The 27,417-nt window shown below is 49.8% G+C and overlaps 12 protein-coding genes across 12 annotated transcripts; 3 read left to right on the forward strand and 9 right to left on the reverse strand.

Moving 5' to 3' along the window:
- Positions 1–1,684: 1,684 nt before the first annotated feature.
- Positions 1,685–2,596, reverse strand: CC1G_01464 (hypothetical protein; the record flags this gene model as incomplete). The annotated part of the gene is made up of 3 exons (XM_001837500.2): positions 1,685–1,790; positions 2,019–2,176; positions 2,522–2,596. The coding sequence occupies 3 exons, from the start codon at positions 2,594–2,596 to the stop codon at positions 1,685–1,687; spliced, it is 339 nt and encodes a 112-aa protein (XP_001837552.2).
- A 1,161-nt stretch (positions 2,597–3,757) lies between these two features.
- On the reverse strand, positions 3,758–5,030 carry CC1G_14695 (hypothetical protein; the record flags this gene model as incomplete). Its single annotated transcript, XM_002911220.1, has 8 exons — positions 3,758–3,866; positions 3,921–4,158; positions 4,214–4,375; positions 4,428–4,437; positions 4,500–4,598; positions 4,629–4,703; positions 4,763–4,813; positions 4,872–5,030. 8 exons carry the CDS (start codon positions 5,028–5,030, stop codon positions 3,758–3,760), a joined length of 903 nt encoding a protein of 300 aa, XP_002911266.1.
- A 958-nt stretch (positions 5,031–5,988) lies between these two features.
- Positions 5,989–8,503, reverse strand: CC1G_01467 (CMGC/CLK protein kinase; the record flags this gene model as incomplete). The annotated part of the gene is made up of 10 exons (XM_001837503.2): positions 5,989–6,108; positions 6,168–6,409; positions 6,473–6,596; positions 6,653–6,768; positions 6,830–6,996; positions 7,059–7,260; positions 7,312–7,401; positions 7,457–7,546; positions 7,610–7,934; positions 7,985–8,503. 10 exons carry the CDS (start codon positions 8,501–8,503, stop codon positions 5,989–5,991), a joined length of 1,995 nt encoding a protein of 664 aa, XP_001837555.2.
- A 738-nt stretch (positions 8,504–9,241) lies between these two features.
- CC1G_01468 (hypothetical protein) lies at positions 9,242–10,299 on the forward strand (the record flags this gene model as incomplete). The annotated part of the gene is made up of 4 exons (XM_001837504.2): positions 9,242–9,318; positions 9,660–9,763; positions 9,988–10,098; positions 10,169–10,299. 4 exons carry the CDS (start codon positions 9,242–9,244, stop codon positions 10,297–10,299), a joined length of 423 nt encoding a protein of 140 aa, XP_001837556.2.
- Positions 10,300–10,572: 273 nt separating this feature from the next.
- Positions 10,573–12,124, reverse strand: CC1G_14696 (hypothetical protein; the record flags this gene model as incomplete). The annotated part of the gene is made up of 6 exons (XM_002911221.1): positions 10,573–10,755; positions 11,007–11,062; positions 11,289–11,345; positions 11,463–11,589; positions 11,878–11,990; positions 12,079–12,124. 6 exons carry the CDS (start codon positions 12,122–12,124, stop codon positions 10,573–10,575), a joined length of 582 nt encoding a protein of 193 aa, XP_002911267.1.
- Positions 12,125–12,386: 262 nt separating this feature from the next.
- CC1G_14697 (hypothetical protein) lies at positions 12,387–12,747 on the forward strand (the record flags this gene model as incomplete). Its single annotated transcript, XM_002911222.1, has 3 exons — positions 12,387–12,429; positions 12,488–12,605; positions 12,729–12,747. 3 exons carry the CDS (start codon positions 12,387–12,389, stop codon positions 12,745–12,747), a joined length of 180 nt encoding a protein of 59 aa, XP_002911268.1.
- A 572-nt stretch (positions 12,748–13,319) lies between these two features.
- Positions 13,320–13,914, forward strand: CC1G_01469 (hypothetical protein; the record flags this gene model as incomplete). The annotated part of the gene is made up of 3 exons (XM_001837505.2): positions 13,320–13,346; positions 13,404–13,774; positions 13,824–13,914. The coding sequence occupies 3 exons, from the start codon at positions 13,320–13,322 to the stop codon at positions 13,912–13,914; spliced, it is 489 nt and encodes a 162-aa protein (XP_001837557.2).
- Positions 13,915–14,432: 518 nt separating this feature from the next.
- On the reverse strand, positions 14,433–15,577 carry CC1G_01470 (hypothetical protein; the record flags this gene model as incomplete). Its single annotated transcript, XM_001837506.2, has 2 exons — positions 14,433–15,013; positions 15,412–15,577. 2 exons carry the CDS (start codon positions 15,575–15,577, stop codon positions 14,433–14,435), a joined length of 747 nt encoding a protein of 248 aa, XP_001837558.2.
- Positions 15,578–17,517: 1,940 nt separating this feature from the next.
- Positions 17,518–18,912, reverse strand: CC1G_14698 (hypothetical protein; the record flags this gene model as incomplete). The annotated part of the gene is made up of 6 exons (XM_002911223.1): positions 17,518–17,643; positions 17,755–17,959; positions 18,244–18,303; positions 18,345–18,444; positions 18,517–18,542; positions 18,728–18,912. The coding sequence occupies 6 exons, from the start codon at positions 18,910–18,912 to the stop codon at positions 17,518–17,520; spliced, it is 702 nt and encodes a 233-aa protein (XP_002911269.1).
- A 1,119-nt stretch (positions 18,913–20,031) lies between these two features.
- Positions 20,032–21,472, reverse strand: CC1G_01473 (hypothetical protein; the record flags this gene model as incomplete). The annotated part of the gene is made up of 5 exons (XM_001837509.1): positions 20,032–20,402; positions 20,460–20,985; positions 21,040–21,121; positions 21,172–21,305; positions 21,353–21,472. The coding sequence occupies 5 exons, from the start codon at positions 21,470–21,472 to the stop codon at positions 20,032–20,034; spliced, it is 1,233 nt and encodes a 410-aa protein (XP_001837561.1).
- Positions 21,473–22,029: 557 nt separating this feature from the next.
- On the reverse strand, positions 22,030–23,060 carry CC1G_01474 (hypothetical protein; the record flags this gene model as incomplete). Its single annotated transcript, XM_001837510.2, has 4 exons — positions 22,030–22,083; positions 22,225–22,273; positions 22,566–22,720; positions 22,983–23,060. 4 exons carry the CDS (start codon positions 23,058–23,060, stop codon positions 22,030–22,032), a joined length of 336 nt encoding a protein of 111 aa, XP_001837562.2.
- Positions 23,061–24,594: 1,534 nt separating this feature from the next.
- Positions 24,595–27,297, reverse strand: CC1G_01475 (hypothetical protein; the record flags this gene model as incomplete). Its single annotated transcript, XM_001837511.2, has 9 exons — positions 24,595–24,884; positions 24,939–25,343; positions 25,398–25,565; positions 25,628–25,647; positions 25,706–25,770; positions 25,822–25,855; positions 26,379–26,535; positions 26,593–27,204; positions 27,267–27,297. The coding sequence occupies 9 exons, from the start codon at positions 27,295–27,297 to the stop codon at positions 24,595–24,597; spliced, it is 1,782 nt and encodes a 593-aa protein (XP_001837563.2).
- Positions 27,298–27,417: the final 120 nt, after the last annotated feature.

The raw sequence follows: 27,417 nt of genomic DNA on the forward strand, positions 1-27,417 counted from the left end.
CGTGCTTTGGCTTATTGGCTTTGCCAATTTCTACCTGCCCAGTGCCGACTGCTCCCTGTCTAGCTGTAGGCTGTAGCCCTGGGTAACCTTCTAGTATCAATGGGATAGTTCAGACCCCCTGGCACAATTAGCCTCAGGTTACTACCTGGTCGTCGCAATCATCAGAGGGGAGTTGCTCAGTTGGTTACTGGTGTTTGTGTACGAGAATACGCCACCGCAAGCCTGGACCACAAATTTCACCACCTCATAATCGGGGATAAATTCTCCTGAGATTTCTGGGACTGAAAAAGGATAAATAGATGCACAAAAGCAGGAAGACTCTGGACAGAACCAAACCTTTTTCTGAACCTTTTTGGTAATGGTCATTGGTTTTGGTGATGGTCAGCTGGGTTGATCGGTCAACTAGAGTACACCCACAATTGCTGGAGGTATGTGGGAACCATCTGTTGAATAAGAAGAAAAGAAGGTTATGATGTGAATCTATCATGACAGGGAATTCTAGAAGTGGCGCACCTCCACCCACATGATGTGTCAGATACAGTACAGAGTCTTGTTCGCTTCAATCATGCATGGTGTATGTGATGATCCTACACCATTGCCAGTGTTGGTGGCCTTGGTGTCTGTATTTACAAGAAGCAAAGACCACCAACACCAGCAATGGAGACGACAACCCAGGGAGTATGATCGTTTTGACTGCCACATTGAGAACGGACGCAAAATTTAACACTATTTGCACTTGTTTCTCTCAATGACGTGATCCAGCAGGACCGCCGATGGTCTGATGTGCCGAGACAGCCCTAATTTGGCCCTAATGCGACTTTATACATAATACACGGGATTACAGAAAGCTCAGCAGCTATTGCATAACTTTATGGCGAGTGTTCTGGTCTTGGGGCAGAGAAGTCGCAAAACTATTTTGGCGCCAGGGAGGTTCGAACGGCTACATACCCTATTTGGGATTTGCTTACAGCACTTTGGATTGGCACGCCAAGCCAAATTTTCTAGCAGCCATAAGGCCTTTCAGGGCAAGGTATTTTGAAGGGTGTTTGGAAAGAAACTAGAACATCGACAGGGACCACCGCGTGGGGATCTTTGATGCCTCCCAGCTTGTCGTATTTCATCGTATCGTCGCCCGCTCATGATTCAATATTTCGACGCTCAAGCGCTCAAGGATCATCCGGATCAACGGCAATTTTGGCCGAAAAGCCTATACACGCGATGATCACATTTTACTGAGCGTCATCAAAGTCGTCATTACTCATGCTTCAAAGTCCACCTTCTCTCATCTCCCAATCACGTCGTCATTATTCTATTATAATAACACCAAGGCCGTTGAGTGGCATGGCCAACGGCGCTACCTACAGCAATTTCTAGTAGAGAGCCCAAGAAAACCAGGCCATCCGCTGAGCGACGAAGACAGAAGAATGGTATTGCCAATGGGCGAAGGGGGGTGACTGTTGAATGAAGGAGCAAAGGACCGGTAGGAGAGTCCCACATAGCCACATGTGATCCGCGAACGGAATGCGCTAAAATCGAGAGATGTGGACCTTTGGGATGCGGGCGTAAGACCCATTACCTAAAGGTATAAAGGTAACAAAGATGTTTGTGCAAACTCATGCGGTCAATCACCTCTGAAGGTGTATTGTAATGTGCCACTTGCTCTCTAGAAGCGTCCATGAGCACCTCAGGCGACCTGAGCCGGGTTGTAGCAAACGTGATCGTGATTCAGGGTGCTGCGCGTGTTCCCGATTCTGCAGACGGGAGCCATGTTTGCAAGGATACATGCTGTGCTACAGAAGCACAAAAATTCAGAGGTTGAGGCGGAAATAGGTTCCATACAAGCAGTATATCTCGATAGAAAACCAAAGTAACTATCACTGGTGTCCATCGCCGGAACTATATAAGTCCCACAGGGCTGGGTAGCGGATCTCCTGTGACGCTTGGTACAGTAAAGAGCTAATTGATGTCGCGAACCGTGAGCGCTTTTTTTTTTCCAAAATTTGCTCAACGTCACTGACCTCACAAGTGCCGAGAACACCATTGGGACATCTTCTTCGCGGGCTTGAACAACCTGACCGTTCTCGGCAAGCAATATAATAGCTACATTCCCCCTAATTCCGAGCCTCGATGCGATGGCCTTTCCAAGAAAACGCGCAAAGGCTGGATTTAAGTTACGCTGTATGATTCGTCAGAACGGAGCTTGCTTTGAGATCAAAAGATAGGGCGTACACGGGGCCGATTAATGTATAGGGCAACACCCCAAACTCCAGAATTAGCTGACCTGCAACTCAAAGGAAATGTGCGAGGAATATAGCCTTCAATCGGCGTCCGACCATCCAGCACATCGAGATGAAGAGAAAAGATGCAGGGCGCCGGCCTCGTGCCTGCGCGCTTAGGAATAGGGGTAAGCACCGGGTGACTGGCGTCTTCGAAATACGCAATGGATGTCCAAGCGGGGACGCCATGAGTCTGTTAAATGATCGTTGGTATTATCTGATACATCACAACACTGCGGACTTACATGAACATAGTGCTGAATTCGCGCCGCGACGACAGTTTCGTTAGACGGGCGAATGGGGACGGTAGGATAGGCCATGCTATTGAGGTCAACGGGAAATTGAAGGGATGTTTTGCCCGTGAAACCACATCATGTTATAGCGTCAGGCTCAGTTGAGCTCCCGCGATGCACGACATGTCTGATATCTAATATAGTAGGATAACAGTTGCAATCGAGACGAGCGGTGCCAATAGAGCTTCTGTCTGTCAATGTCTCTGCTAAAGCACTTCACTGTGCCTGTCACCTCTTTTGGCCAATGTCGCCAAGGAACTTCCTCTTTTGGCCAGTGTCATCATTAAAGAACTTCCTCTTTCAGCCGACACTGGATTGGTACGTCCCGTTTTGTCCAATCCATTAATTTTGAAGAACCCAAAATGACCTAACAACACAGACTTGGAGATCAGTGGTGTTCTGTGTTTGGCCGACGCTGAACTGGTACGTCCGGGTTTGTTCAACTCACTAACTTCGAAGAGCTCAAGTGACCTAGCAGTACAAATGGGGATTGGTGAACCATGCGCGCGCAGAACACCGTGGGCGAACTTGCATGCAACACACCCAGAGAAGATGCGACTGGAAGAAAGGAAGATACCTTGTTCTACATGAAGGAGGATTAACCGCCCTCAATTTTTCCATTCCATAAAGAAGCGATGTGCGTTTTCAGCTGTGAGGTATAGCGCTCTCCACTATTCCATATGGAAGGCCTCCAAGCTATTACACAGACCGTTGAAGAGCAAGCACGTGGTCTCCTTCACATCCACAATCTCCTTTGGTTGCATCCTCTGGTAGGATTGCCCCCCGGATCCCTTCATCAAGCGACAGGGGATGAAATTGCTGAATATGTCGCACGCTACCTGCAAGCCAGTCCTTTCCGCCTGCAGTCGTCGTCAGATACTCAGGACTTGACGACCTCTGGCAAGTCATTATTCCCTTCCCATGTCTTTCTCCACTGACAATCATACAAAGCTCAAGTACATAAGCCAACTTGAGCCTCCCTAACTAGCAGATACACTGTGGCGACTCGCGATAACACCGAACCCATTAGCAGCGTAGCAATGTCTTTCAACTAGGAAATTGAACGATTTGAGCTTTGAACTATGTCACGGTACTCTTGCTCGAGCTTGGACAAGGCACTTGAGAATGCGTCATATTTCGGGAATATCCATCATGAATCATCAACCTTTTTGTACGGATTGTGTAGTGTCAAAGTCGCGCATAGTCCATGTCCATGTCGTTGCCCTCCGTTGACGGTCGATACATCATCTCTTCAAACCAATCTCCCGGCGAGTCCTCAGACGTGTGGCATGGGAGGCTACGACTGTACATCAGAAAATGTCGGTATACTCCAATGAAAGTCTAACTGTACCGTTCGACGATCTGGAATGGCCTTCTCATCGAGACATCCTCGTAGCTCCAGGGCGCTGGAGCCAGGTCTATCTGACTGGATGAAGGAACGAGGAGTTGAGAGGTCCTCCCTGTCGAGCGTGCTTCCAGCGACCCCCTCCATCCACCGTGGGCAGAAAGGTTTGCATTATGGCCATCTTTGCCCTTGTTTCCAAACGCTTCAGGAGTGGGACTCGGCCAATGCACACGGGCACTTGCCCCTTGGTACAAAAGGAACTAAACATCACGTAGGGTTGCAATTTCGGGATGACATACCTGGATAGACAATTGGATCCGCATCGGGGGGGGAGTCTGCCAGAGCGATATTTAGATATTCTTGCCTCTCAGGAAGAACTGGTGGACCTGGCTTCGCATCCATTGCGATTTCGTAGCTCTCTGGTCGTGAGATTGGCAACTCGGAGGCCGGGGTAGGCAAGACTTAAATTGAAGGTCAGCGAATCCCTTAAAGGTGATTGAAGTTGCGTCCTACTATTGATGAACTGTGATCCCGTGGCCTCTCTTTCAGTTCGTTTGAAGAACACGTTCAGTTGCCTCCAGCTACAGTCATGGCCGTATTGAAATCCTTGACCATCTGACCGGGGGATGAGGGAACTCGGTTGCTGGGAATCCCGTGGACCTTTCTGTACTGCGCGGCCTCGAGCTGAAGAACATTGTTAGCAATCTAACTTACCTTTGGAAAGGCAGTCTTCCGGTCCCCACCTTCACTGTATGAACTTCGAACGGCAGGAGGCAACTTCCATGCGCACTTGAGTCCAAAAGGGGTGGTCAGGAGTGTTGGAAAGCAATACACTCAAGGTCACCGACCTGTATTCCATAAATTGTGCACCATCCACACGCGGGACGAACATTGTCGCACTGAATGACAACTTCATCAATTGTTCCACTTCGAAGGAGAAAGGCGATTGTGACTCACGAGTAGCTTCCGCTCGCTGCAAGGATTGCAGGAGAAGGCGGCTAGGGCTCTCTTGGCCTGGTCGATCTTTCCGATGACCAAAGCGTTTTGTGCTAATAGGAGCGAAGAGTTGTTCAACACCAGGATAGTGTTGGACGAGCGCAACTCTGTTGGATCCATGGCTAAGTCAGAGGGAGGATGGCGGGGGGTAGTGCAAGTCACCGATCATCCCGAACTTATCAAAAGCATGCAGGGAGTTGACAGCCAAAAGTGGAGGAGTTCGGGCGAGTCTCTGGTAAGGTATCAAGGGCCCGAAGCGTAGCTGGTAGAGACTGCGTGAGGTAATTGATAACCCGTTACAACAAAGCAGTCACTGGGTTGAAGGATGATGGACACGAATCGGATTAGGCACCTTGCAATATCACGAACAATCGCCCAACTGAGGAACCTGGAATCGCCACCAGCTCTGACTTGGCCAGTCTGTGGATATGGATCAAATCCTCCACCGCCACCAGCCGCCACCACGGGAGAAGCTTCTCCTCGACGCGGAGAGCACTCCGACCTGAGTGCGAGCTTCGGCAGTCTTCCCGTCCCATCTTCCCCGCATGATGAAAGGTGGACACCAGTTACACATTGAGTAATTTCGGCAGCTTTTCTCCCTTTGACCTGTTCCACCAAGGAGTCGTTCCCTATACCATGGTGCCTTTCCCTTGTCACCCCAGAACCGTCTCTTGTCAACTTTTTCCAAGGAACGCCGATGGAACTATTAAATTACCGACTCCAGGTCGTTGGATCAGACATGAGCGGCGGGTAAGCTCCTTTCATGATTACACCTTGCTTGTACCTTTCGCTCGAAGAATGCTTACACAAAATAGACCCATATTCATTCACCACCAAGACCGAACTGTTCGCATTCAACCAGAATCAGAAATGAATCTATACTTTCCCGTCAGCGCTTCACCGACGTGACCGAAACATCGACGCATATGCGGCAAGACGGTATATACGCTGAGACCCGTCTTCTCCGATGGGTGGGCTGGCAAAAGAGAAATGAACATGACGTAGAATCAGGAGTACGATATAGGTATTACAGTACATACATCCTTTCCTCGTCGAGGTAGAGGCTCTTGCACCTATATCAACTCAGGCTGTTATAAAAACGGTGTTGTAACGCCTGATCGACCCCAACGCGCACACGATCGTCGCCCTGCAGACATGCTTTTAGCAAGTCTCGAAGATCGGGTCTTCGAATTTGAATCTAACAGTCCATGTATCAACTTCGGTGTTGTACCGGAGACCTGATCAATGTTTACTTACCATTTGTGATTCTCTATCTTCTGCGTGCCTCCAGGAAAGCTTGAAGTCTTCTTTGGAGTAAGGGGAGCCATCTATCCTCAGCCGTTCGAAAAAGTTGGAAGAGAGCTTCCCTGCAAATCGCTCGATTATACGCAACTGCTTGGTCCAATCGTCAGAGGGATTGAATAAAGCTCCACCCGAGTGCAATTCCCACAGCGTACACCCAAAACTAAAGATGTCGATGCCTTTGGTCCAGGGAATGCCTTGAGAGTGTGTAGATGACACGCGTAAGCAGAGTAAATGCACTGATGCATTCAAGCACTCACCCAGGCTTATTTCCGGTGCGCGATAACCTCTGGTTCCAGCAGCGTAGCGGGGCTCGCATTGTACCCTCCAATCGAAATAGCCATCAAGGTCTATCAATTTGACTGCAATGGATCGCAGCCTATGCTAAAGTTCCCGCACGCTCATGAATTCAGTCTGCTTGGCTTAGTGGAAACCCATACCTTTGTGACGACTTCGTTCGTGGCTGTATACTCCTGGTAACATGTGATGTCATCTTGTACAAGAACGACATTACTCGGTGTTATATCCGTGTGGATTATGTCCTGGGTGTGCAGGTCTGTAGGATATGCGTGTTAGGAACCTGAGATAAGGGATTTGGAGCGGAAAGATGCGCTTACACTGAATCCCACTCAGTATTTGATGGGAAAACGCTTTCACCTGGTTCAAAGGCAATGGGACAAGTTCTTTGATATCGAGAACATCCCTCAAGGACATTCCATGAGCGGTTAGACAGACGACAGAATACACATTCGTGACCTCGGACGCCAGGATATCCACAAATAACCTGCGATGATGGCCAAGCGCAATAAGAATACGGACCAGGCAGATGAAAGAACATGAACATACGTTAATCCCTTTGCTTTGGCGTGATCCAAGCAGCGTGTGAGCCGCTGCAATCTGGTTACTTCGTGCTCGGAATCGTCTGCTAATGCAATGGCTTTCACTACTACCCTCTCCCGAGATCGCATATCTGTTCCCGTCCAGACGCACTTGTGAAATGCGCAGCTGATCGACCCTGTGAACTTGACTGCTCCGTGGCGTGGATCACCTTTAAGATCAGATTCAAGGTGCCAATCTAGGTAGCCTGGGAGTAACCCACCTTTGTCACGCCAATGTAGCTCGACAACGCCCTTCAAGTCTTTAGCGGAGAGCATTGTCAGGAAAGCCAATGAGAGGGGCGAGTCATAGTCTACAACAAACGCAGGATATTTGAAGGACGGCACCCAGCGGCAGCAAGAACTTACCAATTTGGATCACCTTAATCCTTCCTGGTTGGAATCGTAGATGGACTGCACAAACCAAATGGGGAATGTAATGACCAGATTTGTCCAAAGCTGAAAACGGTGTGGGATTGGAAACACGTATCTATCACTTGGTACTACTGCACAATTACGCACCCTCCCAATCAGAAAAGTGACACTGCGGAAAACGATCAACGGAATCGGAAAATTTGGAGTTCCACCATCGCTTGTCTGACGCTGTCTTGGCTTCGATATACTTGCCATCCCTTCCAAGCGGTACATAGATTACTGTTCCGATACTCATGGCCTTCAAGAACTTGCGGGAGGCGGAGATCTCATCGAAGAGCCACCTAAGCTCTCGATAATGGTACTGAATTCCATACTTTTTCCGCTCGTACAGGACCCCGGCGGAGGGGTTCAATGCGAAACATTGCATCTCGGTGAACCAGCCCGAATTTGTGGCCAGTGCAGTCAGAACCTCCTTCAAGAGATAGTCAGTATGTGAGACGAGAAACCCACAGTGGCGCCCACCTTGGCATTCAGCTTCGGTTGCTCCACTGACAAAGTCTCCAGTTTCGGTAAGTTCTCCTGGAGTGTCGGCAAAACGGTTTGTGAGAGGTCAAGTCCAGCCTTGATACGAATGCGAAGGCTTGTGAGGTGGGTGCGGTTGACGTCGAAGTGGAGTGAATGAGCCAGGTAGTCGACAGCTCGGCCGTCCATGAAATCAGTCAGAACAATGCTGAATAAATCTCTACGACTGGCGATGGGAAGGAGATCCGACGAAGAATTGAGGACGACATGGCGTAAGGACGGGAGCGTGGATCGTCGAGGCAGGGACAGTTGACCTTCCCTGTGCAGACAATAGAGGATGTAGTCGGTATTGTCACTTGAAACGTGTAGAGAGAGCCTGCGGACGTTCACCATCCCACGCAATGCCCTAACAAATGGGAGGATGGATAGATATCTATCGGACTCTCCATACGCGAAGATGGTGAGATCTTGAACGAGTGCCGAGTACTGAACAGAATGGCCTCGATCGGAGGCAAGCATTAGAGCGCAGGACAGTCCAGCTTTGCCGTGAAATGATAAGTTCCGGTATAAAAGGTAGCTGGCTATATCATGGACAGCACTGGAAACCAACATAAAGTTGGCTTGGTCGCAGCGTTCGAGATCGTTTCCGACTCGACTCCAAATCTCGTTCGGAATTCGAAAGAAAATAGGATGGCTTTCCATCGCGGACCTAGAGATGGATTTCTTTGAGTCGATAGTCATCTTTGGAAGAGCTGAACCTCACCACCGATCGGTAACTGATATAGAAGGCTGGTCGCAAGTTGGAGGAGGGGGGAATGAGAAACCGTTGATCATGTGCTAGTTATACTGATGTATAATAATTTTGTCTCGTCACTGGTGCATCTCCTCCATGTAAACATGTAATCTCTCTGCGGCCCATATGGAAGTACGGGATCCACAATCCATTTAGGTAGTAAAGAGAACAGAAGTCTTAGCTCCATTTGGCCAGTGGGGATAGAGGCAGTGGCTGTATATTGGAAATCCATTTGTCCAGGTCCCCGTTCGCATCCAAACTTAGTCTTACGTGTGTGTACGCACTCCGCCACGAATGGACTTCACTTAGGAAATGCTGTTTTTCATCGCAGACGTTCACTACCCGCGATGACAAGACGGGCAGACAGAATCGATCGTTGTGGAATCATTCCGCCCCATTAACGCAATATTTAAAGCAAGGAGGAACCGTGTACTTTGGGCTTCAGCTCAAACTCGCGATAGCTCATGATGACTCCCTCACTTTCGGGGCTACCATCTCTGAAGTCTGGCGCCGATAAGCTCACTTGGATAACTGTTCCCTAGTACGTGTCTATTTCAATGAGGACAGCTGACCGGGACTAAGAATGGACATTGCACAGTCCACTTGACAGCTGCGGAGAACCCATCACACCAGCTTCTCTCCCTCGTTTCGTAGAGAGATACGACTTCACATTTCCCTTGTGTTCTCATGCCATCTTGGTTGAGCTAGACCAAACAGCCGACGGGTCCACGATTCTCCGCTGCCCCAACGAATCACCTAACAGATGCTCTTACGAAGGCGAGTCGAACCAATTTACTGTAGCGCACTTTGTGTTGACATGTCCACATCAGTCAATCTGGACAGTTTGATTCTTTCAGAGGAATGTGTTTTCGCCTACTATAGCCGTCGGCGCATGGAGCTGGATGACGATGAGAGTAGCGCCGATTCTGTACCCAGCCCGAGCGAAGATCGCGACTCCGAAATGTCACTCGATGAGAGTCTTTCCGGTATGCCCTCTTTGTTCTAAAACAAATTAATTAAAGCTTACGAAAGATCCCAGATTATGACGGTTCAGGAAGCTCCATGGGGTCTTTCATTTGTTCAGATTTACAAGAACTAGATCACGGCTCTGATTCTTACGGAGAGAATGAGGAACAGAGCTCCTCGGGCGATCAGCTTGATGATGAGATGACAGGCGCTGAGACTGACTCCGGCTCCATGGTTTCCTCAGAAGACGACAGCAATGGGGCGTCGGGGGCCAATCTGAACGGAAGCCATCCCAAGGAAGTTGGGTTACCGAAAGGTCAGCCGATACACAGCCCCGCCTTAGATGAGAATTCAGGTACGTATGTGACGTGATATGACGCCCATCGCAAAGATTAATCGTTACTTTACCTCCCGCAATTGGAAAGACGCTCGCAGAATGGACACCGACTCCGATAAAGAAAACATTCCCCTGGACTTATATGTCATCCAGAAGCGAATTCGACAACGTAAGAAGAGGAGGAACCCACTTGTCTTGCTTGACTCTGAAGATGAATGAATCATTCAGTTGGGCTCGTTCAGCTTCTCCGTCAATAGTCTTAGGTCTCGGTATTTGTTACGAGGATTTACGCAGTAAATGTTGTTTCTATAGCGCAAATTAATTCGCTGTTTCGATGCCAAGAAATTGAGCTCCCAGGAGCATGTGACTGGTTCCCCTTCGCGTGTTCCCTTCCGTTTCATTCGGTGTTGGTGCCCGTGTACGACGCGTTGTTTGCACAGGCTTTGTCCTCCACTTGTACTGCGGGGCTCTCTCTCCTGGTGGGGTTTTCTCCTATGTAGTTCGCCTCCTCCCTTCCTTCAGGAAACGAATCTCGTGAGAGTAAGTGTGTTGCACGATGGCTTTCAATGTTGGCGCTTTGGCGAATTTAAAGCCAGAGGCCTGAGGAATGCGGTTGCTTTTATGGTCGGCGTTGAGGATTCGCAGTAAAACCATAAATGACAGGTAGGGCCGAGTCTGTATAGATTAGATTAGACTAGATGACTGTAGAGCGATCATAAGAAGGCCCTAGGGAAAGGAACCTTCACAGACGTGCTACTGATAAATACAAAGAGTCAACTCACTTATTCAATTGCCCTGTACCACTCTTCGTACCTTTAGCCTTGCCTACAATAAGCCGTTCAGGCTCACAGCTCTTGTAACGCGGCCCTTGCATGAATAATCAATGGCTTTCTCAGTTTCAAAAACTTAATTCTCGGGTTGCTCACGAGTCTAAGGTGTATTCCTTCTACGATACGGGCATGTAAATCCGAGTATTGCCGCACTGAAAAGTGGCGGCCCACTGTCTACCTAGTAAATTGCTTCCCCCTTAATACACTCATTCGCCAATTTGACAGCAATAGCATCATGTGACAGTTAGGGGGCACGCGGGCACCGCGCTTACCATTCGAGGTGAAACGGAGCCCAAAGGGGTTAGACCCCAAAATCCCGTTACTGTCAGTCTCAAAAAGGCAAATTTGCCAAAGATTTACCTGAAGAGGTTGACACACAGATGTTATCGACCATCTGTATGCTTGACAAAACCATGTGTGTAGCGATGGCCACTTCTGAATAAGTGTGGAGTACCAAGTCGTTAAGAATCCAGGACGAAAGACCCCTAAGACAGGCTCGCACTAGTCGCACCAAATGCTACATTCCCCGAGAATGGCTTCGGAGGAACAGACCTTGGAACACCCGTCGCCTCACATCCAACTTTCCATCTTGGAAAAAACTCTTCTCTCCTGCGCCAGGAATAACCCACAATTCCTGGCGCGCTTCTTTCGCGACTGGCCGCTCTTGTCGATTATACAACTAGGTCACACCAACTTCACTCTTTACACCCTCATCAGGAGTTATAGAGACAAAATGTGGGACGTAAAGAATTTTCTTGGCCATTGGTTCAAGCGGCCCGAGCACTTCATTGAGGCGCTAGACCGCACCGGAAGTGTCGTTTATGGTGCCAATGTGCTTCACTTCTTTCACCGTTCTCTTGACGACACCACTGCCCTGGAAATATGCGTGCCGTTGGGGCAGGTATACTCAATGCTCACAGCTCTCACAGTCGAGCACTACCGGCACTGTTCATTCAACGGCTCGAACGACATCGACCAAGCCATCCACGCAGTTCTCGCCGAATCGGCTCCAGCTGGGATTCGACCAGCAACTGCTGAACTCAGCTTGGACACCTCTCTTCACAAAAGCCACCGATTTGTCTTCAGGTGTCGGGTACCATTACCTCGCGGTTCAGGAACTTTTCGGTTCAGATATGTGGCCATGAACTTGGTTCTCTGTGAGCCGTACCGTCACATCCTTTCTCTCCACTCAAGTAAGACCGCCACTTGAACATGTTAATTTCCGAAGCACTCACCATGAATTTAGCCGCATTCATGTGCTACATAACAGCGGAAGCCGCGATATGCCCATTTGCGAAGGCAACTCTAGTCATGCAACGCTCATTTGTAGTTGGAGGGGACGCAGATCTTCAATTGCCAGTGATTGGTAACGCCGAGCGCTACCGTTTGCACGCATCCCACGGAACTGATACCACCCTGGAAATAATACGCGGATCTGCAGTTTGCTATCCTGAAGTCGCAAATGGCAGACGATTCATGGGTGACAAACATTGCTTTATAATCCCCGTCAATTCCCGAGGTATGCTATCGATGGCTCTAACTGAGGGCGACCACTAAGAGAATTGCTCCCTTTTCAGGTCCATTCGAGCCTCGTCAGCAACGATACCTCGGTCCCACCTTTGAAGTGGCTGATCAGACCACAGGAATCGTCGCACAACCAGCGTACTTGCGTATTGGTGAACCACTGGTCCTCAGGTATGTCCCTCATCAAATCTTGAATCACCGATATACTATACTAAGAAGAGCAGTTCCTTGATGCAGGTTCGCTTCGGAAGGACTTTACTATCTAGTCTTCCTGATTCTCCCATTATCTTCTAGTAGAGCGGCAAGAACATGATCATTATGTCATTCATTTCTCCATACTTCACCGGAAGTGGAAGGGTTAAGGGAATCTGGTGGAGCGTTGATCTCCTTTACAATGAAATTCATTTCTTAATACTTCACCGGAAGCGGAAGGATTAAGACAATCTGGTGGGGCATCATTCCCAGTACTGCACTATAGTATTTCGTCGTCTACAAAGTGTGAAGGATTGTCCCGAGTAGCCTGTAAAGCATCCAGTAATGACAGCTCCAGAGATTGTGGTGGTCGCAGTATATCTCCTTATAAATGAAAGAGGGGAGGGGGTAGTTACGTCTAATCCTGATTCTGGCGCTGAAACAAGGCGAAAACGCAATGTCCATCCTCCTCATAGGAAAGACCTCAGAAGCAGCGAAAACAGCCCCTGTAGAAGGAGTGCGACTTCTCTTAGAGGTGCCAATGAGCTACTCGATTATTTCCGAATTGTATCTAATGCAGCTCCTCAGCATGTCTATTCAGACACGACGACTTCATTCGAATATCTAAACGAAAGCAACATTCCTGACCCATCAGATCATGGCTTCGAGCCCAACGAGATATTTTCACTCAAAATGAATGGCTTAGGAAGCAACACTGCGGTCAGTGAAATCATGCTCTCACCGGTCAATGGAACTCATTGGCTACAAATGATGTAGCCCGCCAATTTGACTGTGTTGATTTATCCCACTGGAAGCAAGCAGCCGATAACTCGCGCTATACCGGCCCCCCCAGGTGGACTCTGCGAGAACCTAGATTTACGTCGGTGGTTCCCAAACGGCTCGTTGAGTATCCGTCTCAGCGAAATGCCTGGGATTAACCTCCCATTCCTTTGCGATTATCGACTCTACCTCGACAATCACCGGCTTCCAGTTCCACCCAACAGAGCCGTTCTATCGTGTTTCGGTATACCTTGGTCAGGGAATATCGTCCTTGCTCGGTATCAAGGCCACTGCGTGCAGTACGACAGAGACCAGTTCGGTCATATCACGCCTGGAGACCTCAATACTTTGATGGTAGCAATGGAATTGTGCGTTAGAAATAAAGATTAATCCAATGAGGACTAACCCTCGCAATAGGTGGCTTCGTCAGTTACTCACTCAAGGCCTCTATAATGAAGCGATGGTCAAGGTTTTCCCAGGCGACAAAGCAATCAAATTATTCGAATGATACTATGATACTACTAGGGATAATCACCGTCAAGGCTCCAGATTTGCGGAGGCGTTCGTTGATACAAACATTCTTTTAGCTACTTCCTAAGCCATCGCTTGATTTGCCAATACAATCAAATAGTCGCTCCCCTGGGTCCCGGGCCGAACTACCACACACAACTACAACAAACCCGAATTAAGCGCCCGCCAAGTGTGTGTGTGTGTGTGTGTGTGCGCGCGTGTGTGTGTGATAGTTCCAAAGTGCGGCCTCGTGGGCACCGTAACCTTCAGACCGACCGATAACTCTCATTAGCCCTGTAAGTGATCGGGACCAAGGGTGACTGTCACCAACTCGAATGCAGATGATGGCCATTCTGGAGTAGCCGACAATCTGAGGTGTTTCCACTCATTTTTGTAATGCGCAGTTGGTCGGAGCTCCAGCTTCGACTATCCTGGAATTGAGAATCAAGAACGCAATGACAGATGACCTATGAAGAGAAAGAAAAGGTTGGGTGGGAGAGAGCTTGGCTCACGGACCTATGCGAGAACCAGCCGCGACGCGCGATCCACGTACACATATCCGTCCCAAAACACACACAGACAGTTCTGCTGGTCGGGACGAACTGGCGTGATGCGGTAGGCAGCCGACACGTCGGACGCTGCCGCGACACAACCCGGCGGGAGGGAAAGAATGAGTCTCTTCGAAGCCACCCCACGCCGTAGGAAAATCATCGGCTGAGACACCGGCGTTGACAGAGTCAAGAGAAGGTCGAACCCTGGCCCATAACTCCCGCTGACGGATGTCGTGCTCCTGGACAACCGACCACGCGTACCCCAACAACCGTGTGGTGCTTGACCAGACACTCCGCCCTGCCCGAGGAATGCCATCCTGGTACGCTCCTCTGCAACTCCAGCAGCGACGCTCCAGTCCTGGAGTGAGATGAAACGTTCCTTGCCCCGATCCAAAGTGTCGTCGACCACCAGGGAGCCGTTGACGGTGTCGAGCTTGAGGGCGTTGGACTTCTCGAACAAGGCTTTGTGCCTCGCAGCCTTGGTGAGACTGGTGTAGGGAACATAGTTGCCGAGCCTAAAGGCTTCGTCCACCTTGGGTGGGACCGCTAATGAACGAATGGGATTAGTCTCTATCATCCAGCACAAGACCGCGACGCATGGAACGGGCTGAGCCTCGCCCGCTCAGTCGACTCGGGTTCAGCAATACTTCCAGACGAGGTCATCATCTCCGCAACGCAAGAGGTCGAACCTCGCAGACTATGGAACGCACAGCAAAGGGGGACAACCCACAACGAGAACGCCCAGATACTCACGGAAGTCGAATGGACTGGCTTGGAAACCCGGAATCACTTTGGGTAGGCTCCTCTTCGACCTATCCGCCTCCGCTCTCGCTCTCTCCACCTGTTCAGGTGTCGCCCACATCACCGTGGCAGGACGCCTCTCGTAGCGCAACCTGGCCGCGCAACTGGCTGATCAGCGCACGGGCGTCCGCCAAGGTGGTCACCTCCCCCGCAGGCTGTTGGTGTTGCTGCTGCGGTTGCAGTGGGGGCTGGCCAGTACCATATCCGTTTTGTGCCGCAAGGGGGGGTGGGGGGTGGGGGGAGAGGGGGCTGATTACCAGCCCTACCGAGATTCAAATTGTGCAGGTTGACGCTGGTGCCGTTGGCCATGCTGAAACACCGCGAACTCCGAGTGCGCAAGAGATTATTATACGAAAATAGGGAATCATACAGCGGTTACGGTAGAAGTTAGGACGAATGCACGACCAAACGAACGCCGAAGTCGAAGATGAACGTCTCGAAACAAGATGGCGTTGTCGAAATTTCGACACAGCCTCAACACAGCCTCCCAATCCAGCCCACGCTCAGCTGGATGCCGAAGCCGTTTCACAGGCTTCTCGGCTTCGTACCCACTCGATCCGCTGCCCGTGAGCCTGAGGCCTGAGGCCTGACCGACGGTGCGGTAAATCCGCGCCAACGACGTATGTTCTCACGCACCCGATGCCAAAAGAGGAGGGCTTCGGACTTGCTTTGACACAGTCAAACACCTTCTTTTCCAAAGATTACTCCTCGCCCATACGTACCGCCTCTCGTACAATTTATGCGCATTTTAATCAGCTTCTTGCTTACAAGACATGTCCTTGGATGGATCCCGGAAGATTTACACTCGACGATCACACTTGGACTGCTCTGGTCATTGAAACTGAGAGGTCCGTTCTATCTGATCATTTCCACTTCGAAAACGCTTTGGAATGGTTTTCACCCGAGGTATATACCGACTCACCATACCCACCAAGTGCGCGCCACCCCGAAGTGCAGCCTGACGCGTGACGTCCGATCCAAAGAACTCTCAACAGTCTGCAACCGCCTCTCCTACCTCGCCTTGGAATAGTGCACGTAGTGTGGCCCCATTTGTTTTGCGTCCAGTCTGTCGCAGGTGGCATCGACGTGTTTCGAAAATCACCCCGAAACCTCGGAATTGCCTTGTCGTAAGGGCATCTCCCATCAAGGCAAAAAATGTGGCGGTCGAAAGGTCGCTGACATTGTGCCGGTCACCTGGGTTCAACCAAAACGGACGTGGGGCCATTCAATGGCCTTTCGGGCTAAGCGCCAGGCATGTGACGGGAGACCGACATCATGGACTATCTGTGCAATCCTTTTTCTCCATTTGGTTCGCCCAACCAAAGGTGGGTAATCCATTTTTGTCTCTCTCCAGAAGAGGCAAACCAAAAGAAATACATGCACAGGGGCCTATTGGTCGCCGATGTGGAGACACAATTGGTCAACTGAAGTCGGTACCTGGTGCTTTTGAGATTGGAATGTCTGCAGGTTCCGTTTTGCCAACCTGTGCAGCCGGGCGATGGGAAGGGGACCGTGACTCCTGCGCCCCCGCGCCAACTCCCTGCCGATCTCTTAACCCGATGTCTCTTGTCAGCGAATGTCGACTGTTTTAACTTTAGGCTTCATTGGTACTGCATTGGGGTGACCTTGCCGTCGTTTTCTTTTCGAGATACTAAACACCATTGTCGCTTTTCCTCGTTCATATTTGGCCCAAGGTGAAGAGGTTTATCCTGCAATGTTCGAAGTGCTTGCTTACTACCTCTCTCCAGCCCTCTATGTTTTCAGGGAAATCCCTTTCTCCGTTTTGGGGCCATGGTTTTGTTGCACATCTTTGTGCGAGATTTCTGAGGCATCATTTCCCCTCGCCGGAAGACGCACGGTGTTCCATCGGGCTGCCAGAGTTCATTGCCTATCTGATTCACAGAACCAAGTTGGGTCCCACAACAATTTATTCATCTCTCCTCCTTCTCGAGCGAGTCAGAATCCGAGCGCCAGAATATCAAGTTGAAACAAACCACGGCCTCTTCCTAACAGCATTCATCCTATCCTCCAAGACGTTATACGACGAAACCTATTCCACCAGATGCTGGACAATCGCATCCCAAGCCATTTTTCTTTCAGCAGACATTCAACGATGGGAACGTCACCTGTGCTCGCTTCTGGATTGGGACCTCAACATCGACATTGAAACACTTTCAAGCTTCCACACTGTTGCGTTGGCTATCTTCGGGAAGGAGCGTCCAGTATACCCCGAATACTCCCTTCTCAAACTATCCCCAAGATTGGATGCCAGAAGGAGGAATTCGTTTGTGCACATCCATACACAGGTCTCGCATTTGCCATGTCGCAGTAGCAACAGCAGCGATACACCCGACCCTGCTTCCGAATTTGAAGTGCTACGCTCCCATCCGTGTCACGACAAGCTTCAGTCCCAGATTTACGGCTATCCCATACCTTCCAGCTGGTGACGCTTTCCAAACCTCCACACTGCGTGGGCTTGTCCTCACGTTCTTTTCTCCGTGGTAGGCCGTCGCCAATTGCAAGAATCTGACGTTCAATTGTGTTGGCTGCCGTCCGTCCGGTGCGCACCTAATCAGTGCCTCAACCACGCCGAGTCCTCCCTTTCGGTCTTTTCCTTTTTCTATTTCCTTCTCTTTTTCCTTCTTTTCTTTTTTTTCTTTTTTCTTCTGAGTCAATGTACGACCCAAATTGCTATGGAAAATATACAGTAAACCACCTTATTCCCGCCTAGCTCACACAACAATGGGCGTCTACTACACCTTCTGGGCTTGTATGTTTCATAATGCTCCAATGTGTTTCGATCATGATTCGAGCCTCCCAGCGGGGATACCATTTAACCTTTATCGAAGTACACGATGGGTACGTCTCCAAAGCCAGAGCCAATGTCTCGTACATCCTATTTATAGAGACGTGCACCGCCACTCCCAATTTTGATGTGCCAACATCCCCGCGCTTCCCCGCATCTTGTCACCAACTTCGTCGCTCGCTCATTGCGTTGAGCGCGCTGGGACGGCTGGACCTCGACCACTCTGTCTCTGTGTCTTCTCGTCAACATTATAAACACCCTGTACCGTACCTTGATTGAATTATTCGCCCTTTCTTTTCTCTTTCAGCAATCTTTGGCTGCTCCTTCCTTGGCCTTCGGCCCCACCCAACTTCTACGCCTTGGTAGGCTGCTATGACCACACGAGAAGGTGAATATAGCTGCGCGGAATGAATAGGGGGTTTTCAAAGCGTCAAAAACGCACAGAGGTCGATTTCTGGTTGCCAGGCCCTACGTTTTGGGTCAAAACATCAAGATAGTCAAGTCAATTGTCACAGAAACCGTAAGTCGGTTCCTACCGTTTGTGCTATACCCTGGGCTGACTGGGCTGACTCTAGTAGGTTGGGAACTTGTGGAGGCAAAATAGCCAGATAGTCACGGCGTCTACAAGTGTTGTGTCTGCAAGGACAACAAACCGCGTATCAAGTCGAACCTCCAGGGCCGCACTACAACCTCGACCCACCAGCATGCCCTGAAAACGTACTACGACACCCCGATTACTCCAACCCAGCATGTTGACCTCGTAGACCACTTCTCGACTGCCGGAGGGGCTGAGCACGGTCTTGGTACCGTTCCCCATAACATGGGCCCAGCTCTTCATGATAACGCCCCAGGCTTGGGGATTTCCAACCGCACCGACCAGCTGCCTCGATGGAAGATTCCACTTCATTAGACACTGCCTTGAGCTCCGTGGACGACTCGAGGCTCAACTCAAGTGACCAGAGCAATCTCACCGGAGGGATCCAGTTAACAGTCCGACAGGCTAGAGAGCATGCAGCACTTGGGAGTAGCATCCTTGGTCGCGATTGGTGCGACAAAAACCTGAATCTCATTCTTCAGGACGACGAGGCCAACAAGACCCCATTGTGGCAGGTTACCGTTTTGCTCTTCCATCGCAGCTTTCCATTTTCACTGACCTAGCCTTTTTTTCTCGAACCAGATCCCGAGACAGAAGCCCGTATCACAAAGCGCCTGCGTGAAGCTATTGACGACGCGGAACCGACAAATGAATGAAAGCCTCGGCTGAGTAGAACCGTGCGTTCACCAAGCGGAATCAATCCACACCATGTTGACCCTGTTCGGCTTCCAGACTTGCACACTCGATATCTTGATGCATCTCCCTCGTCCGGCTTTTCCGGACAAACAGCCATGTTAACAATGTATCAGATGCTCCTTCGACCAAACAGATGAAGACATCAGATAACAGGATACAGAAGATGTGTGGAATTGGTGAAACCGAGTATACGAGCCTGTTCGATCGCCATTACTTCGTGAATACCCTTGGCGAGACACTGGTTGGCGAGCTGCTGGCACTTGCTTACTGCTCTTCGTAGTCTGTTGATAGAACAATAGGGAAGAAACTTCAAACTTGTCCATCACCGCATCGCAAATAGGTACCATGCTTCGAGAACTCTTTGACCGATGATAGTACCTGGCGGAAGCTTTCGCGCCATACGATTCTCTTATACTCAACCTTCTCTCCGTTCTCGGATGATGCACTCGGTTCCTCATCCAGCTGCAAGGGTGAATATATTTGGCTAGAAATGTGACAAAGGAGGTCATGCTCCGTAGCCATACCAAACGATCCACTCTCATATTCCAAGAACGTGCCTTCAGATCTCGAAATGACATTGGATACACAGCTCTTGTATCTAGGCTATACATTGATTTCACGATACGAAAATACTTACTCTGGGGCCCTTGTCACTACTAGTATGTACTACTTCTTCCTCTTGGACACATTGCGAGATCCTCGACTTGGTCTAGTCGGCAATGGCGGCGCATCAGACCTGCGTGAGACTCCTTCCTCAGTCCGAAGGGCACGGGGGGCTCCATCCGACTCCTTTCCTATCGCTGCTGAAGTCACCGGAGTAACCGGTGTAGTAGTCGCATCCGACGCACCAGCAGTGTCAGGCGATATTTCGGCTTCCGATGGGTCACCTACGTGAGCCTGAGCGGTATCTGATGCATCAACGGGCTCCTTGGTTGCTGAGATGTGCTTGGCCGCTCCTTGTTCCTCAACCGGAGTGTCAGGCATCTTGCGCTTTGACGAGAGTGGACCGAGCGAGTCGGGAGGCTGATTTTCGTAGACTGCACCAAGTTTCGGTAAGCAACGCATGGCGTTGAATATATCATAGAATTACATACCTTGTCCGTCGTCTTCAGAAGATTGCCCCTTATTCATAATTCCCACTTCCAGAGGTGACCAGTCGAAGAGAGGATCTTCGTCCTCCAATTGGCCCCTCTCAATTCGGACTATCTCCAAGGGGACAAAGTCAATGGACCAATAGTTGAAACGGATCGATGCCGAGATGTGAAAAGTGAACCAGAGGATATCGCCACGATGGAATCGAGGTCTGTCAGTCGCCGACAGGTTCTTCAAGTGTTCTTCTTCTCCAATTTTGACATATTCGAAGAGCCTCGGTTTCTGCGGGTTGGGCGTGTACTGTTCATTGGCTCGTAATGACGACTTGATCCAAGGGTGAAGGTCATAGCTAATCTTGTACTCCCCACCCTGCGGCCAGTTCTTCTCCGTTCGTTTGACGAACATCTTCGAGCAGATTATGAAACGATAATTGCTTCGTACGTTTTCCCCATCTTGCCACGTTCTTTTGGACTTTGCTTCGGCCGCTTTAAGGAATTCCCCGTCCAAAGCAAACAACTCTTCAAAAATCTGGAGAGGATCAATGGGTGTCATTCAACACAATGCGAGGAATATAGAATGTACCTGATTGGCTTTAAACAAGAGCTTGTCCTGTTTGGTGCCCATGGCAAAGGACCACTCGCAAAAGGGACCTATGATGTTTTGGCTAGGGGGTGGCATTAGATCATACCCGGTCATGATACGGGGCCAACTCACATTCGCGTGGGGTCCAACTCTTTAGGCGCTGGAGCTCCTTTCGGGACAAAGTTGCCAGTATCGTAGGGTGACGCCCATTGGAAGGGCGCGATGTGGCTGAAGACAGCGCCCCTCTCAGTCTTGGAATTGGCAAGCTAGCCGCGTATCAGAAGTAATCAATGTTGACGAGCGCTCCACTCACAACCCATTTATCGCCATATCTCTTGGGAATCAAAAGCTCATCGCCAGATTCCAGCGCAACAATAGCATCTGTGAGAGAGAGATCAGTTGAGCGGAAACAGAAGTCCGGAACTGTGGTCATGCTTCGCTGCCAGTGCACTGGTCGAGAAATAGAGAGGTGAACTGTGTCTGATATCCAAGCGGTAGAGGGGCTTTGTCTCTCTACTTTATACCTTCTCGGAGAAATCGCAACGCGAAGGCATCGTATAATACTTCAGGATTCTCCACGCAGATAGGATGTACCTGACGCTTTTGGTCAGCGCAACTCTGGAGAATCTCCTCTTCAATGTACAATCATACCATACCCCCATTGACGATCAGTTCTACTTTGTGTTTGAATTGATGGAATGGCTACATTTGGCCAAGCAAAATTGGGTATAACTCCTTGGGGATCGTGCATACAACCGAATTGGAGTAAACTGACGCCGAGATGCGATGGCCAAACGCGGAGGAAGGGGAAGTCCCATTTGATCTATGATCTGACCAATTGGAGCAATCCCCTATTCTCTCCTATTCTGGCGTTGGGCTGTGACCACGGAGGTAAAATGGCCAAATCAAAACAATGTCCGTGTGGCAGGGTAGTTTTCCCCGCTTGTCCATAACTCAGTGTCAATTGATAGGTATAGGTACAGGTAAAAATTACATCATGATCGGACGGCATTGGGTGTGCAACTTTACGCCCAAGCCTCGCTTCTACGCCCATACATGGCCTTGACATTAGACCAGAATAACATTTGGTCCCGAGCGGTGCGGCATGAAGTTGGCTACCCGCAAAGTCGAATTCGCTAAAGTGCAGTTACAATGAAAGGGGCGCGTGCCGCGACTCAAACTGACATGACCAAGGGTCGAACGCCGGACCTCGCGAACCATCACATGGCTTCTACTAAGCGTCGCGTCGGCGCGTCGAATTGAATCAAAAGAAACCATCTCGTCTCATAGATGGTGCAAGAGGCCGACAGAAATCAAAACACTTCTATCCGACGTTCCGCTCACACCGGTGATTGATTCCAGCTCATGCATGAAGTCGTCATGATTGTAAGCGCAAATGGTAGGCATTCAACGACACCAAGATCGTCAGAACTCGTTCCAAGGCAATGTGTCTGGCATGTCGCACCAAGTGGTTAAGAGAACCCTGGGAAGGATTCGCCCGGACCTGGATCTGTGGCGGTACTAACTGCCTGGAGAAATAGACTTCAAGATTCCACAGAAAAGATGGGGAAGGCGGGAGGAAAGTTCGGGTGGTGATGTTGACAGGTGGCGACAATTGAGTGTAGAGTTTACCGTAGTGAGCTTCTCGCTCCTCCGCCACGGAATCCTCGGAACTACGAGACTATACAGCGTTACGCTGCAACCTCGATTAGAAACGGTTATTCTCGCGAAGGTCACGAAGCCGCACACTGTCTGTGTAACGGCAATAATCGACATGACAACTACACGCAACTCGGTCGAGATAATTAACCCACCGTTCCAGTAGATTTCTGTGGTAGAAGCATAGTGAGGATTATAGGTAACCATCATTCCAGTAACATTGTGTCGGGCTAAAGGTCAGGCGTACTTGATTGTCGCGGTCCACTTGACCAAAAGTAACTTACCCAGTGCATCCGCCAGTGATGGGAGTAGGCATATCTGCAAGCTTCTACTGTGAGCAAACAGTCTGGGACTCTGAGCATTGTGGACGGTAGGCAACAGTGTGGAATGATGTGCGGAGGACATGACAGTTGGGAATAAAGGGCCCTTACAGTACCATCAAAGCTTTCCGGTTTCGGTCTTTTGGCTCTTCGAATCAAGATTCATGTACATGCAAGGCGAGAGAGACACTTGCCATATATGACGGAGGTTCCGAACACGTTGATGCCGGTTCCATCTGTGTCTTTCATAACTCCCACGGTTGAATTGTTACCAACGGAATGCTGGCAACTATTCTTCCTTCTTGAGAGTGACCAGTCTTCATATATCGCCCATGTTGGTGGCCTTTAAACTACTGCGAGCCTAAAGGCCACCAACATGGATGATATTGTGGTTGCGGTTGTGGTTAATGCTTCTGTCAATGCAACGTGTTACATGGGCGCGATCCAGAGCCTATTGCAACCAATTTGGTGTGACAATGCTTAATCTCATTGAACATTGATTAAGAACATTTTAAGATCTGTTTCAGAATGTGCCTTTCAATCATTCAAGGCCACTTTTCCAGAAGTTGGAAAATGGAGCTTCCTGCATCTACCCACTTGTTTACAGGGAATCGGACCGGTGGACATCAGCGGAGGAACATAACACCTGTCTTGACCATAAAATTTGCAAAAGTGGAGCCTTCTATCCTTTCATGGGCTTAGTGGAGACCTTTCCAATAGGCTTTGGGTGCAACTGCCGCCGTATTCGAAAAAGAACCCAGGGGCCAGCAACGTGTAATTCAAGAACAGCACCCAGAGGGAGGCCGTCTTGTGCTGACAGTGCTGTATGCTCTATATGGGTCTGCATTCATCCCAGGGTCTGGCTTACAGTAAGCATAGAGTGGTACGGACCCGTTGACCCTTTGCTAGCAGCACTGGCAGAATGGGACGACTGAATGACAAGGAATTTATTTACACCATAATTTGGGGCGGCGGTGTATACGTATTGCCCCCGAAGAACGAAGTGACACCTAGCATCCGAGACGGTCTTGATATCCACCACACAATTTTATTTTACAGTTCCACAACTTGAATGCGGATTCTTCCCCATAAGCTATAGCGGGAACCGTGCCCACGCCACGATAGGAAGGTTCTGCGTTGAGCTATCTCCTTTGATATTAAGTTTATAAACCCGCGTATCACGACACAGACGATGAACAACACGAAAGCTCTAGCCTCCCATGACGCACACCCAGACCACTGTACAGCAGCCCATGAAGGGCCCATCCATTCGCACACCTCGCAGGACCGCGATGGCTTGCATCTTCTGTAGAGGGAAGGAAATCAATGATCGCGCGTTCCAATTTCTCTCTAACTCTTGACAAACAGGTAGAAAGATTAAATGCAATGGAAATCGACCCTTCTGTAGTAATTGCGACAAAAGGTCGTTGGTCTGTCAATACAAGTCAATGTGGGTATCACTTGCGTTTCGGACGGACCTTTTTTTGAAATGCAGCAAACCCTCCAACAGCAGCGAGCAACGCGCCGAGAAGTCATAATTTGATGCCATATTCAAGCTATTCCGATATCATCTACTCTACGTCATTGGACTCGCCATTAAATAGGATAATCGAAGTTTTTCATGTGGCGGAAACCGAGGTGCCCCAGTCTCTCTCCCAGAGTCTGGTCGAGAGGAAGAACTGTCTCCCTGAACTGAAAACGCTGTGCCATGGGCCATCGGCCTTGATTGAGGGGCCACATTACCGTCGTCCGCAAGACCTAACCCATGGACAGGAAGCGACAACTCGTAAACCAATGCAAAGACCTTATCACTCGCCTTGGAGTACGGCTGCAAAGTCTGAACAATTGTCAGGGTTGTGGAACATGCTGTGAACAGGGGTCAGCAATGAACACCGGAGAAATGAGAGGTGAAGAATGTACCAGGCTTTTTTTGCAATTCCTGCCGAAGGTTGTCGCCAAATGCATGGAAGACGTTGAAATAGTACCCGCTGTGCCTCGGAGTGCCCTCGACACATGGCACCTGATAAACACACAAGTTCAACCCCACATGCATCACGGCCACATCGTCAATGAACAAGGCCAAACGAGTACGAGTATTGAGAAGCCACGGGCTTTCAATGTGGATTCTCCAACACCTGAGGTTAGGACTGATCGACCAACTGAATGGAACGACCAGGTTGGGATTGGAACTCAAGCGAATGGCGGAGACCTCTGGAGTAGCTGGGACGGCGTAGCCCATGGTCAAGGTAGTGCAAACAACGACCGCATCCAGGTGCATGTCTTCAACGGGTCTCTCATTCGAGGTCCACTTCTTCCAGACGATGCCTAAGGGCAAAATAATTAAGCGACAAATGTCGTTCAAAATTCTACAGAAGTCACCTTTGCCTGTAATCATGCTCAATCTCCAGGAAATCTGCTCGGGGGTTCGCAGTACACCTCGCCTTCCATAGATAAACCAAGACAGAAAAAGCGATCGACATGGGTACGGCGAGCCTGTGACCAGCATGTTCTTCTTTGCCCTCTTGAGGACTTGATGAATCTTTGAACCTGGTTTACCAGTAATGAGAACTTCCTTCTGTTTATCATTGAAAAGCGTAGATGTCACTTACCGATGGATAAATCGTGGTCCCTGCAATCGAAGGGTAAGCCACACATTTCGCCTTCAAGAATTGAAAGGCGCAACTCACAAGTCATTGCCCCAACCGGGGGCTTCGACTCGAAGCCTATACTGCGTCTGCCATGGAGGGAGCTCCTATCGGTTATCCGTCAATCACTGAAGCTTCGTCGCAAGGTCAACACTTACCATCTGAGGGCCAAGTTTGCGCGAGCGGTGGGATCTGAAAAGGACTAATCCTGTTACGCCAGAAGATTGGTGTGTCCCCCAAAAAAGAGGAGAACTACGGAATGGATCCCTCTCCATGTTCACCTTCTCACAGTCGACTCCATTCAGAAGCCACTCACTCTGATGGACAAAAATCGTCAACAGTTTGATGATTGCCGCAAGGCACGGAGTCAGTGCAAAAACGTGGCTTTATTGCCCAAATTGGTCCTAGTCCAACATGAGGTCGATCGGAAGGGTCAGATGACATAAATGGGGTTAGCCTGCAGGCGCCAGTGGCACGGGTACATTCCAGACAGCGCGAACACTGGATGCTCCATAAGTAACGTAACGCATTCAATCAGAGGTTTAATCTACTCTTGGAAATGATGGTTGTCTTTGCACCAGCGGAGTAGGTGCATATATCGTCGCCGTCCTCCACAATTATGTACCCCGCGCAGCCCTTATCCCCTGAGCTACCCAATCGCCAACGCAGTGGTGGTAGAAACGTCACTGCGGTATGTCTATAGAAGGCTACACACAAGACATCCTCCTGCGTAAGATGGCGAATCTTGGCGCTGACGTCGTCACAGGCATTGATAAAGTAGTATCCTCGGTCTCTGTATTTGTTAAGCGCCTTCTCCCTGCGCTCAAACATTGTCGGCTGACCGCTGACGGCCATTCCGGTGTTAACAATTCCTAAGAGTCCATGAGATTAGAAAGGAAATACATATAGTAAAACAGGTGGGAACTCACCTATTCGCGAACGTATCGTGTCCGGATAAAAGCAGCCTACTCCATCAGCCGTAATGACGTTCATTACGACTGTACTATGAAAGTATAGGATAGGTACGAAGGGCGAAGCAGAACAAGAGACGACAACATTGATCTTCTTCGCATTCTCGTTTCTGAACGTCAACACGCGGTCCAAGCCCCCATGGACGTATCTCCGGAACCCCAGGAAGTCTAAGCCCACTCCCTCTTGACCATCTTCACGCATTTCTCCATAGTCCTTCTCCTTCATCAGATGTTGCTTGTATCCTTGCTCCTGCAGGTGTTCGCAGAACGATTCGAGCCCCTCGCGTACTGTGTAAAAGTCAAGGTCATTGGGATGCCAGTCCAAATCACCTTGGACAACGGCAGTTCCAACTGAACCGGACAGAACAGTATTGGTGGCGCCCATAACTGACAGAGTAGACTTGATTTCAAGGCCCCACTCCCCAAGGTAAGCTTGAACTCGGCGAAACAGGTGATCGCGAGCCAGGTTCTCTCGGTCTTCAGACTGACACAAGAGATGCAGCTCCCTGAGGGAGAGGTAGCCAATGATCTCGTCCTGCAGCTCTGCTGACAGGCCGTCCCACAAGCACACTATTGCGGATATCAGCCTAACATATCGGTGAATTAACTGGGAGAATCATCGCGGAACGTACCAAAGTTGTAGTCGAAAACAATAGCGGGCATCTGTAGTCGGTGGCCAGTGGGATTTCAGTTGAGGGCTCTTGGATCTGGTCTATCCCACTCCCCCACCCCCACCCACCTTCTAAATAATAAACACGCTGCACTGGCCTTTTGGCCTCTGTG

Source organism: Coprinopsis cinerea, assembly GCF_000182895.1.
Source record: "Coprinopsis cinerea okayama7#130 chromosome 5 map unlocalized cont3.5, whole genome shotgun sequence".
Lineage (NCBI taxonomy): Eukaryota > Fungi > Basidiomycota > Agaricomycetes > Agaricales > Psathyrellaceae > Coprinopsis > Coprinopsis cinerea.